Source organism: Bidens hawaiensis, unplaced genomic scaffold (genome assembly GCF_021521415.1).
Source record: "Bidens hawaiensis isolate Kalapana, Puna unplaced genomic scaffold, B.hawaiensis_p1.1 tig00023286_1, whole genome shotgun sequence".
Taxonomy (NCBI): Eukaryota; Viridiplantae; Streptophyta; class Magnoliopsida; order Asterales; family Asteraceae; genus Bidens; species Bidens hawaiensis.
The window spans coordinates 154381-167264 of record NW_027493654.1 but is presented as its reverse complement, the minus strand read 5'-3'; the positions used below and the strand labels follow the sequence as shown (position 1 = coordinate 167264).

General features: G+C 37.4%; 1 protein-coding gene and 1 pseudogene across 2 annotated transcripts; one reads left to right on the top strand and one right to left on the bottom strand.

Moving 5' to 3' along the window:
* On the top strand, nucleotides 1-3571 carry LOC143567257 (ACT domain-containing protein ACR4-like). The gene is made up of 9 exons (XM_077053722.1): nucleotides 1-830; nucleotides 1193-1238; nucleotides 1340-1385; nucleotides 1465-1640; nucleotides 1723-1768; nucleotides 1855-1969; nucleotides 2065-2729; nucleotides 2815-2919; nucleotides 3044-3571. Exons 1-9 carry the CDS (start codon nucleotides 125-127, stop codon nucleotides 3395-3397), a joined length of 2259 nt encoding a protein of 752 aa, XP_076909837.1. The 5' UTR covers nucleotides 1-124; the 3' UTR covers nucleotides 3398-3571.
* A 1254-nt stretch (nucleotides 3572-4825) lies between these two features.
* Nucleotides 4826-12190, bottom strand: LOC143567276 (ACT domain-containing protein ACR4 pseudogene; annotated as a pseudogene). The gene is made up of 3 exons (XR_013141385.1): nucleotides 12092-12190; nucleotides 11411-12009; nucleotides 4826-5645 (listed from the first exon to the last, which is right to left on the bottom strand). The product of XR_013141385.1 is annotated as an ACT domain-containing protein ACR4 pseudogene (transcript).
* Between the last annotated feature and the right edge of the window lie 694 nt (nucleotides 12191-12884).

Here is a 12884-nt window from a genome sequence, read left to right as displayed (position 1 = left end):
CAAGGATTACGAGTCTAAACAAGGTAGAAACGAGTTTGAAACAGAGTTGAGGCTACTCTCGGAGTTCAGGCACGCGCACCTCATTTCTCTCATAGGCTGCTGCGATGATCAAGACGCGAATGAAATGATAATAGTTTATGAGCACATGGCTAATGGAACGCTAGCTGATCATATTTACAAAAAGACTGGAGGTTCGTCGGTTTTGAGCTGGGAGCGAAGGCTGAAGATCTGCATAGGCGTCGGTCGTGGTTTAGAGTACCTTCACACGGGAACTGGAATTAATCAGATTATTATTCATCGTGATATTAAAAGCTCTAATATTTTACTGGATGAGAATTTGGAGCCACGAATATCGGATTTTGGTTTGTGTAAAAAGTGTATTGGTAATCAGGCTGGTACGCCGATTATTGCTAGCGTGAAAGGCACTAAAGGGTATATGGATCCTCATTATTATAAAACGCGAGAATTATCAACTAAGACTGATGTGTATGCGTTTGGTGTGGTGTTGTTGGAAGTGTTCTGTGGTCGGCGGTCATCTGATTTTGTGGTGCAAGGTCGGCCAAAGCGGTTCGTGCCATGGGCACGACAGTGTATCAGAGAACGAGTTTCACATCGGATCATGGATCGTGGTCTCAGTGGGAAAATTTCTAATGATGGTTTACTTATTTTTGAGGAAATTACTCTGCAGTGTCTGCAAGAACGACCGGATAAACGACCTATCATGGAGGCAGTGGTGGCCAGACTTGAAGATGCTTTGAAATCACAGTATACCACATATTCTTCTTCTCCTGATGAGGGTGATGAGTTTATAAGGATATACTTTGGTCAAGGTGAGAATCAATGAACAACATTAATTTGTTATATTTTAGTTTTTGGTATTTTAATAGCTAAACAAACACCACTGACGTGTCCTACTGGTTGTATGGCATGGAAAAAAGGCCATGTCATACAACCAGTATGATGCTTTTGATTGACAGAGAAATGACATATGTGACCACTGACAAAGTCATATGATCTTAAACCATTTTTCGCACTATCATATGACCTGTATGATGTGACAGACTCTGGTGTGCAGAGCTGATTTGACATCATACGACCCATATGATGTGACAGACCAGACAGTGTACACCATTCTGGAAGTGCAAGATGTGTAGATATGTTGAATTAATTTTGATTTTGTTTTTTTTATCAGTGGACAAGTCAAGTTCTTATTCAACCTCAGATGCAGACTCACTTAGGTATCCTTGTATTCAACACTCCTCAATATTCTCTTTATATGTATCTTGAATTTGTAACTTCTTATATTTTTATTAAAATTTCACTCTCCTGATCTATACAGACGCGCAGTTGAGACAGGGTCCAGTAAAAGTGACTCCACCAAACACGTACGTCTTCCCTATCACCTCCTCGGTCCACATTCATTTCTGTATATTGCATTATGTATATAGTGATTGAAAAATACAGGATCCTGACTCGGAGTCAAACACCACCACCACCACCACTGTTAGGAGACATCGGAGGTCTAAATCATCGATTAACTTAAACGGTTTAGATGTTTCTTCTGACATTAACAACATTTCTGAAACGTCTAATGGCATTTCTGAGTTAGACAAGCTGGCCCGGAGAATAAACCCTCCCAAGTATGGACTTTTGTATAAACTTTCTTCCATTATTGTCGCATATCCTTGAAGTCATCTAAATATATTCAATTCTTTTTGTCAGTGTTGTTTTTGATAATGATTCGTCCGAGAATGCCACTGTCATAGAGGTACTTGATAATATGTGACTTTAATCAATTTTTTTCATAAATATATTATTTTGTAACTTATAGCGCACGTTTTATTTGCTATGTAGGTTAATGGAACTGGCACACTAGGAGTATTATTAGAACTTCTTCAGGTTCTGACTGATTATGATCTCAAAGTTATTCAGTATTCCAGGACTAATGACGGATCCTGGTTTATGGATGGTATAACATTTTTATTTTGTCTTAAATCATCGATCGGTTATCGTTAATGTTATTAATTCTTAGCATTTAATTTGATCACATTATTGGTCCTACAGTTTTCCATGTTATTGATCATGAAGGGAAAAAAGTCACAGATGAAGTCAAAAAACAGAACATACAAAAGGCTCTTGAAGTGTATTCAAGCGCCACGTCACCGATGGGACGAAAGTGCAATGATAGACCAATACCATCTGGCCACACGACACTCGAGTTAATAGGAAACGACCGGCCCGGGCTGATTTCAGAACTAACTGCTATAATAGGTGATCTGCAGTGTAATGTGGTGACTGCTGAAATATGGACTCACAACGGCAGGCTGGCAGCAGTGATGCATGTCAGTGATAAACAAACTAAATCGTCCATTATCAAACCGGAGAAGCTTTTACAAATTAAGAACATCCTGCGGATTGTTCTTCAAGGAGGTCATGATAACAAGGAACCAATGATTCTAGACTCTAACGGGTGCACGTGGATCGACAGAAAGCTTCATCAAATAATGTTTGCTGATCAATATTATGAACCCGAACCAACATTAAACGATAAAAGAAGACATAAACTAGATGTTGATAGTTGGAACGATAATAGTAATTATTCAACAATCAGTATTTTGTGCAAACATACTCCCAAGGTTTTGTTTGATACGATTTGCACACTGACAGACCTCGGGTATTCTGTTTTTCATGGAAAATTTAATGCTGATGCGGCCGAAACATATAAAATGGTTAGTCATATTAATGTTGTTGTTGTTGTTTTTATTGTTGTATAAAAGTCTAGAGGCTTGATAAGATTCTTGACCTTATATGTAGGATCTTTGGATCAGACATATTGATGGATCAACCTTCAAATCAGATGAAGAGAGACAGAAAGTGATCCAATATCTTGAAGCAGCAATAGAGAGACGAGTTTCTGCGGTAAGAATGATTGATTATTATTATTATTATTATTATTATTATTATTATTATTATTATTATTATTATTATTATTATTATCCAGAAGTAATTTTATGAGCTAAACTAGATTATACTCACGACACAGGGTTTGAAGATAGAGATACGCACAAAAGACAGAGTCGGGTTATTATCTGATGTGACTCGCATCATGCGCGAGAACAGTCTAAACATCACACGAGCCGAGGTGTCAACAACAGGTGACAAGGCTGTGTTTTCCTTTTACTTGGATGATAACTTGGGATATCCTGTAGATCGAAAGATTATAGATTATGTCAAGAAGGAAATCGGGCAGAATATACTTCAAGTAAAAGGCAACCGTAGAGGTTCTTATCAAGTTGTCGAGGAATCCTCCACTCGGTTTGCATTTAAGGATGTTTTGAAAGCTTTTATTGGTTGGTTGAGATTCTCTGAACATCAGGTGTCTTTTGTTTCAGATTAGGCATATGATAATGCTGCATGTAAATCGTTGTATGTGTAGTTTAGGAATATGATGCATATATGTTACATTTCTAGTAATTTGATTAACTGTAATATAAAATGTTTTTGTACATAACAAACATATCAGGCATCTCAGGTGATGCTATCTTTCAATAATGGATATAGATATATGTGTATATATACCACTATTTATTTAAGACCTTTACTGTTTTAATGATTGTAAGTTCAAGACTATTTGTTTGATAAATGCATACATAGAAAAATAACAATAAAAAAGTTAATATCATAGTTATAAGGGTGTGTGTACTGTGTAGTGGGGGCGACAAAGTTGATTTGGAGGCAAGAACACTACCCCCCCCCCCCCCCCGGCAACAAAGGGGCAATTGTTTGGGGGGGGGGAGGGTATGTAGTTGTCGCCGGTGTGTGTTATTGTATTATTATTATTATTATTATTATTATATGTTTTTGTGTGTGTGATATATATATATATATATATATATATATATAGGGAAAGGATCATGAATGAACTCCATTTTATGGAGAGAACTAGAGAACTAATAATGAAGTATTTTAATTTAATTAAAAAAATATTTTTGAAATTTTTTTTTCATCCTTCTTATATGTTTTATTCTTCACCACAAAAAAAAATAAAAATAAAAATTAAAAAAAACAAAAAAATAATTGTTTATATGCAATACACCGACTTTTTTATAATGCATATGCGCAATAGTGTGCATTTTGATATTTGAAATAGTGTTGAATAGCATATATATAGTTGTTTGTATTGTTTATTTGCAATAGTGTTATATTATATACAAAAATTAAAAAAAATCGATATAGTGCATATGTGCATTAGTGTTGTATTACATATATGCGATAATGTGTTTTGCATACAATTATTAGTGTCGTATTTGCATATATTCAATAGTGTGTATTGGATAATGCAATTGTGTTGTATTATATGCAATAAAACACTATTGTATATATGCAATAGACATTAGTGCACATATGCACTACAGTACTACACGACAAGTTTTTTCTTTTTTTTTTTTTTAGTATCAATATCACTTTACTAGAATGAGGAAAGAAAAAAAAATCACAAAATAATTTTTTTTTTAAATAGTTAAAAATAATTCTTTACTAGTTCTCTCTTTAAAAGGAGTTCTCTCTAGATCCCACCCCTATATATATATATATATATATATATATATATATATATATATATATATAAAAGGGTTTAAATAAAAAACAATTATTTTGTGGGATATATATATGCATTGGGCTACCACACCACTACACCACTAAAACGAAAACCACCCCTTTGCTGACTGGCCGACATGACACATAACGCCCCATTTTGTAGCCAATCCACTACACATAGCCTAAATGAGTAAAATTTCACATGGAAATGTGGGCCTGGTGAGCTAACAGGTCAGAATGGGTTCTTTTAACTATAAACAATGATCACTTCGGTTCAGGTCATAAAGGGTTTTTGACAACAACAAAATAAAATGGTATGGGTCGGAACAAGCTGTTTTAGAAAATGGTTATTTTGGTTCAGGTCATTCGGCCCTACTTATTAATCTGCCCATCCGGATCCCTAGGAAAAGTAGTTAACCCAAAACAAGCCATTACACCGAATATGAAGTCGAAATCAGCCGAAATTTAAACATTCCGGTTAAGGTTGCTAGGATTACTAAAATAGTTAAACTTATATAATGGTAAAAGTAATAAAGTCGATCTTTACACCTACACTAGTGTCTTCCAAACAGCATATGTTTCTGAAATATTCTACAGAAATGAAGCTTGCAGTGTAAACCAACTAGTTGATTTATAAAGTGGATTTAGAAACATTTGCAAAAAGAAGTTTTATTACTTTATTAAACTGCCAAAGCAGAAACTTGAATAGACCACCAAAGTGGAATCTGCTGGGAGATTCTTGAGGAGTTCGGATCAAGTCTTGAAGGTTGTGTTTCACTTCGAGAATCGTCTCCCCTATTTCTTTCTTAAGTGAATCAATGGAGGTGTTGAGCAGCTAATGAAAACCAACTTTTCGATGAAACAGAATAGCAGCGTCCATTCCTTTATACCGTTTCACATATTAATTTTGTGTAGTAGATAATACAAGTTTATTAATGTCTTACCTCGGACACTCTTCTTTCAATGGCTGCTTTAATACATTTGATTACTCTTTGCCTCTCGGCGTCTGATATCTCAGCTGAACCATCAACATTTCTGATACAATATTCCTTTGAACACAAAAACACATTACGCTTGATACAAATAAATTGTTAAACGAACTTCACGAACTTATCAAACGAACATGGAGATGAAACTCCTTGACCCTCTCTTAACTCTCTCATAAAACTAATAATCTAGACCCTTTATATAGAACCACTAAACTTGTTCTCCAAGACATACTTTTCCTAAAACTACTACAATTCAATTAAGTAAATATAACATAATAAACCCTTAATTTTATTAATATTCAAGATTAATCCTTCATTCACCCCCTTAATCTTGAATTGTCCATCTCTTTTGTACCACCGAGGTATTGAATTGTAAGGCCCCGTTACCGGTAGCCCTACTTTCGTGTTGGATTTACTCATAAACGCAGTTCTAAATATCAGAGTTAATTAAAACATTCGCGGAATATAAAAGCTTTCATAAAACATTTCATAACAAAACACGTCTTGTCTTAAAACATCATTTTGTCTTTCAAAATAAACGAAACATTAAACTTAAATGTCTTGAGTCTTCCGATGCCAGCCTCTTATTCAGTGCCACGTGTCTCCTCAAGCGAGCTGCCTCATCATACTCACCTGCGTGCATACTAAAAGTCAGCTAAGCTGAGTGAGTTCTAGTTAATCATACAATATACAATACACATAAACTTATATTCTTTCATTCATACTTTCATACTTTCTTTTGTATTAACTTTCTTTCATATCTTACGTTATAAAGAGCATTACGTCCTACATTCCTCGAGTATTATTAGGGCTCGGTACCCTCCTTCCTCGAGTATTATTAGGGCTCGGTACCCTCTTTCCTCGAGTATTATTAGGGCCCGGTACCCTCTTCGTAACCATACAACCATCCTTTCCTTCTTTTATTAACTTTATCACATTCATACACATAAGCATACATATCATACTTACCTTATACTTAGCGTTACAACCTGACAGTACGTGCAATATCCGAAGATCGTTCACGTACCGTCAAGCCATCATTCATACATATCACATCATTCACATAAGGCATACACTTATCTCTCAGGATAAGCGTATTAACAAACATATCGAGTATGCACACAGCCCCGAAAACATAACGCATAATTGGGCTAGAAACTCACCTGAACACGGTTACGTTCACCGTTAATCGTAATCCCTTTCTTCAGTTGTGCACGGCTGACTGTATAACAAGTATACGTATCAATTAACTATCACTACTCATATCATCTTTCTAGTCTTAACTACTACCCACAACGAACGGGGTCCGGGGGCAGCGCCCCTGGCAGCGGGGTCTAGGGGCGGCAGCCCCTAGCAGGGTCCAAGGGGCAGAGCCCCTGGCTGGGGTCGAGCTGCCAGGTCAGCTTGGAAAAATTTTATTTACATTAACTGTCTTAACACATTTTCCATTAGGTTTTTAATTTATTTTCTAAGCGAACTTAACTTTAGGCGAAGTTAAAACCTTAAGCGAACTTAGCTTTAGGCGAAGTTAAACCTTAAGCGAACTTAGCTTTAGGCGAAGTTATCAGTTAGGCGAACTTGGCTTTAGGCGAAGTTATCAGTTAGGCGAACTTGGCCGTAGGCGAAGTTATCAGTTAGGCGAACTTGGCCGTAGGCGAAGTTATCACTTAGGCGAACTTGGCCTTAGGCGAAGTTATCAATTAGGTGAACTTGTCCTTAGGCGAAGTTACCAGTTAGGCGAACTTGGCCGTAGGCGAAGTTAAGCTTTAAAGGCGAAGTTATGCTTTGAAGGCGAAGTTAAGCTTTTGCAGGCGAAGTTGTTCAGGTCAGCTACGGGTTTGATTTTTATCAAGCATTTTGGCGATTTTAATACCCTTGTTATGGTTCGACATCACCCCATACGTTCCCTAACCGTTTTCGTTTGTATATATATCCCGTATATACTATAAAGCTTGGACCTTTAAGGTAAAAACGTTCAATACTACGTAAACTTTAAAGGTCAAGAACATACCTTTTATACGTTCGGTGTGGTCGCGGTTTGCTTGGTTATCTCGTATATTGAAGATCTAATAATGGTCGGGTTGATTCTTGGTCTCGGATGTCTCTCTCTCTCTCGGCCGAATATGGTGTAGTGTGTGTTTTTGAGTGTGTAGAGATTATGATGGAAATGAAATGAGGGTTTAGGGTTTTAGGTTGGTTTAGGGGATATTTATATCCCTTAAAGCCCATGGACCTAAGGCCCATTCTCATTTAACCCATCTTAATTAATCTAAGTCCATGATCCGTTCTTTACTCGACATTAATTAATTAATAACGCGAAATCACTAAACGTAACTTTCTTTATTTAACATTATAAATTTTAGGATGTTACATGAATCCCGCATAACACTCTCAAATCTTCAATTTTAGTCATTGGTATATTTCCTATAGGGATTGAGAGACCGGAGTTAGGGGTAAAACTCCTTAGAGGTGCGGTTAGCCGGGATGTTGGGTTTATCAGTAGTTTGGCCATTACCAGAGCTTTAAGAGCCGTGGAACTAATGAGATGTCTTACTCGTCTGCGTGACCCTCAATGTGAGCTTCTCTTGCTTCGCTCATGTATGGGGGTGGCTAAATTGTTGTTTGGACTCCGAACATGTCAGCCTATGTTTGTTAAGGAAGCTGTCTCTGTTTTTGACAAAGGGCTTCGAGCGGCGATTGAGAATATTGTGGTATGTGGGGGTCCGTTTTTTGGGGATTTTCAATGGAGACTAGCCTCTCTCCCTATCCATTTCGGTGGTTTAGGGTTATATTCAGCTGAGGATGTTTCTACCTATGCTTTCGTCACATCTGGAGCACAATCTTGGAAGTTACAGGACCACATTTTGCGTGATTGTGGTGGTGATGGGTTGGATTCCGATTTTGGGTGTGCGATGGGTTATTAGCACAACTCTATTCCCGATTTTGATCTTGGCGGGTTCGCTAATAAGGACACCGCCCCCCCTAAAGCCCAAAATGCTTTGGCGAGTGTCCTTTATAGTAAAACCGTCCAAAGTTTGGGAGAAAAGTTTGGCATGTCCTCTCGTCAAAGAGCGGTATTAGAATGTCTTCAGGCTCCTCATGCTCAAGACTTTTTGACTGTCACCCCAATCGAAGGGTTAGGCCAGCACATGTCAGCAGTGGAGTACCGAGCCATTCTTAAATATCGTTTAATGATCCCACTGTTCCCAGTTGATGAGCCATGCCCGGTCTGTTGTAAGGTTTGTTTAGATAATTTTGGTGAACACGCGGTTCATTGCAAAGAACTCCCTGGGTTCAAATATAGACATGATTTGGTCAGAGATGTCCTTTGTGATGTGTTAAAACTGGCGGGAATCTCGGCAAGAAAAGAGGCTCTTGTGAATTTCTTGTCTGATCCACGTGAAGGAAGGTCTACTCTCCGACCAGCGGACATTCTTGTGTTTGGATAGGTGGGGGGAAGCATGCTTGTGTGGACCTTACTGGGGTGTCCCCTCTTGTCGGGCTTAGGGACACCGAGTTTGTTGCTAGTCATGCCGTGATAAAGGCAGAAGTAGGAAAAATTGCTAAGCACGAGAAGGCGTGTGTGGAGAATCAACACGCCTTCATTCCTTTTACTTTTGACACATTTGGGTCTCTTGCCCCGATGCAGTTGCGTTTCTAAAAAGAGTTCAGCGGGTCGTGCACAGTAACTCATCGACGCCGAAGAACGATAATTTTGTTTTCAGTAGGATCGGTTTTGCCATTCAAAAGGGGGGTGGCGGCGCAGCTTGTTGCCCGCTTACCTGCCTCTTTATTGTAATTGGAACTATTTTTAATATAATTTAACTCTTTAAAAAAAAATCATTGGTTCATCTTTACCCTTTCTTTTCAGTTGTTTGTAACAGGCCTGTTTAACAAGTTCTTCACATTCATCATTCAAACCATCCACATTGATCTCAGATACAACTCCGTTCTCCACGTTCTTCTTTCTCACTTTTCTTTTCTTTCTTTGATCATCAAAACTTGCAGATGGGTTATTCATTCCTTCTTTATCAGACCCTACTGTACCTTCCATTATGGCAATTCTTCTCAACCTTTCATTTGGTTCTAACTTGTCATCAACAAATGCTCGATTGTTGACTTTCACACACACTTCTAAATCTACAGACCTGTTAGCTGCATCATTCCTTTCATTTAGTACAATATCCTTCCTCTCATCATCATCAGTAGCAGATTTCTTGCTTCCTTTCTGCTCACTTATCTTATCAATTTTCTCATCTTCAAGGTTGTTTGAGTCATAAAAACATACCTTAAGATTCTCCATATTCTCTTCTTCTGAAGAAGAAATTCTTTCTTTTTCTTCATTCAACATTTCTTTTTCTTCACTTCTTAAAACAGCTTGCAAAGCTTCTTCTTTCTTTGCAGCTTCACGAGCTTCTTTCATACGTGCTTGTTCTTCTTGAACAACAACATCCAACCTTTCCTTCTCAACGATCTTATCCAATCTTTCTTTCTCAGCGGCTTCTTGAGATGCTTTTTCATCTACTTTTCGTACATAATCAATTCCTAGAAATCGAATCTTCAAAGCAAGACATACTTCCTTAGCATTCATGAGTATGCCAACTTGTACCAAGATGTCTTCCGGTAGGTTTGACATATGAACCCTAACGCTGTGTACATCTTCCTTTCATCTACGGCTACGCCGACTGTAGGTTCAACAACATCCCAAAAGCCATAGTCTTTTAAAAATCCCTCCATCTTGGTCGACCATACTTCATAGTTCGATTTCGTCAATACTGGAAGTCCCTCATTCACCATCGTGTCTTTCCTATCTTTACTTTCCTCTCCGATTTGCTCTTTCAGTTGGAATTGATTCCCAATCCCGAAACCAATCTCCAACACATAAACAAGCACTACAAACTTATCTTTTCTTTAATTAATCAAGAAAAACATTCTTGATTATCCGAAACCAATCTTGCTAAACACAAACTTTCTTTTAAAACAAAGATTAAAAAAAAAACCCAAACACTTTCCCAAAAATTGGTTTCTTGTCCCTTCAATAAATTCAGTTTCCACCAATTTTACCTTTTCGTAAGCTTCTGCCCAAACAAAAACAAACCATTTTTTTGTTTACTAATATTCTCGAAAGCAACTATATAGCTTTCTTGAATAAGTCTCTTCTAGTTGTTACTTGTTTTCAAGACTAATTATCTCTAACAATAGTTGGCTTCAACAATTGAGGTGTATGCTTTGACTTTGTTGATCTATGCCCACTTAATGTAATCTCCCGAACACAAACAATTGCTAATTTATGTTTGACGACTTTAATAAGAATTAACCGACAATTCCGAATGAATCAATATGCTACTCTTTGCACGCAAACTCAACTGGATTCTTTTCACACAACAATTCTTCCAAACTCTTCAAACAAGAAACCCGCAAACTTCTACGAACAACGAGCCTAAGCTCTGATACCAATTGTTAGCCAGGACGGATCAAACAATCATATCAAACGAACTTATCAAACAAACGAACACGCGATATTGAGGTGATAACCCTCGACTCTTTTCATATAATCAAACGAACTTCACGAACTTATCAAACGAACATGGAGATGAAACTCTTTGACCCTCTCTTAACTCTCACTTGACTCTCTCATAAAACTAATAATCTAGACCCTTTATATAGACCCACTAAACTTGTTCTCCAAGACATACTTTTCCTAAAACTACTACAATTCAATTAAGTAAATATAACATAATAAACCCTTAACTTTATTAATATTCAAGATTAACCCTTCATAAATAATGAAAAAAAAGTACAAAAGCCACCAAAAGTTAAAAAACCTGGAAAGCTGCTGTCCTTTCGACAGTTACATGCCCATGAAGAACAATGTAATTCATGTCTGTCAACGTGCATATTGTGTCAAACAATAGTCTAGGCCTATCTGCGCATCGAATAGTGACTACCAAACAATATTTGTCGTACCAGTTAACAACAAATTCACATAAGGCCTTTGTGATTCCTCTAAATCAACTCCACCGCCTCTCTCGTAGTCACCATCCGCAAGCATCATCTGATGCAGCCGGCGTTCGGTCTGGACACTTGCACCATGAGTGACCACGGAATTGGCTTCTTTATCGTCGTGAATACTTGATGTAAGCACGCAGAAAAGCCTTTTCGTTATATTATCAAGTCTCATGGGGTCGGTAACAGCCGCCCCTGATTCCTCATCAATTACTAGAATTATGAAGGCAACCCTTGTGTTGTGAGTCCATAAATTTAGCTTCATGAAATTGCACCTTAAGTCTAATAGAACCATGCACACTACCGAGAGTAGCCCGGGTCTATCACTTCCTATTAACTCGATAACCGTGAAGTCTGCTGAGGCTGGCAGCGCAACAGATTTTATCAAGTCAGTAAAGCTGGTGCCCGTGCCAAGAGTCTGAGACCATATATTATCTAAACTATCAGGTTGTTTTAGGGACAATGTAAATACTGTCTTATGAACAGAATATAAATATTACCTTGTGAATGTTTACATCATGTGTCAGTTTGTTTCCCTCTGGATCAGTTACGGTGAATGTAACAACTCGGGTTTTCAAATACCATATTACCCGATTCATTTTATATTCGGGAAGTTTTATCGAAAAAAAATAAAATAAAATATATGCCGCACTTATCAAGTACATGATATTAAAATATTATTGTTTAGTTATTTGTTTATTATATATTTATAACTTTGAAATTTATACACCTTATACCCTAATCAATAATATGACCCATTTATGTATCCATCTTGAAACAGTAGGGACCTATTTGCAAAGCTGATGAAATTGTGTTATAACACCCATTTAACCCATTTAACCCGTTTAACCAAACCCGGATCCAAGTCCAACTCGTATTCATGCTTAACCAAGACCCGAATAGAATTTCTTGAGCCCTAATCTTCGTTATTATTGAAATTGATCTATTCTTTTATTTCTTTAGATCTAAACGATTACACCGACATAATGAATTTGGAAACAAAGATTCATATGATACGTATTAGTTTAATTAACGTGCCGTATATACCTATTGGGGTTTATACCCATTGCAGACGATAAAAACCCAATTAAACTTGGCCGTATATCCTCGGTGACCTCGCAACCCTTAACCCTAAGTCAATTACCCCGTACATGACGTCTCGCACCTGATTTTGATCAACATTGAGCCGAGACTGTAACGTCCTCAATCATCGTCAATCCGTCACCCTTATAAGGTAATTAATTCATGTTTATGATCGGTTTAAACATACAACAAAAGCCCTAACATAATCTT

What these genes read in the sequence shown, in the direction of transcription:
- LOC143567257 (XM_077053722.1), top strand. Translation starts at nt 125, where the DNA reads ATGATAATAGTTTATGAGCACATGGCTAATGGAACGCTAGCTGATCAT. An exon ending in AAAGTGACTCCACCAAACAC is followed by an intron (nt 1,386 to 1,464) that starts GTACGTCTTCCC and finishes TGAAAAATACAG; the next exon opens with GATCCTGACTCGGAGTCAAA. An exon ending in TAGAGAGACGAGTTTCTGCG is followed by an intron (nt 2,920 to 3,043) that starts GTAAGAATGATT and finishes CTCACGACACAG; the next exon opens with GGTTTGAAGATAGAGATACG.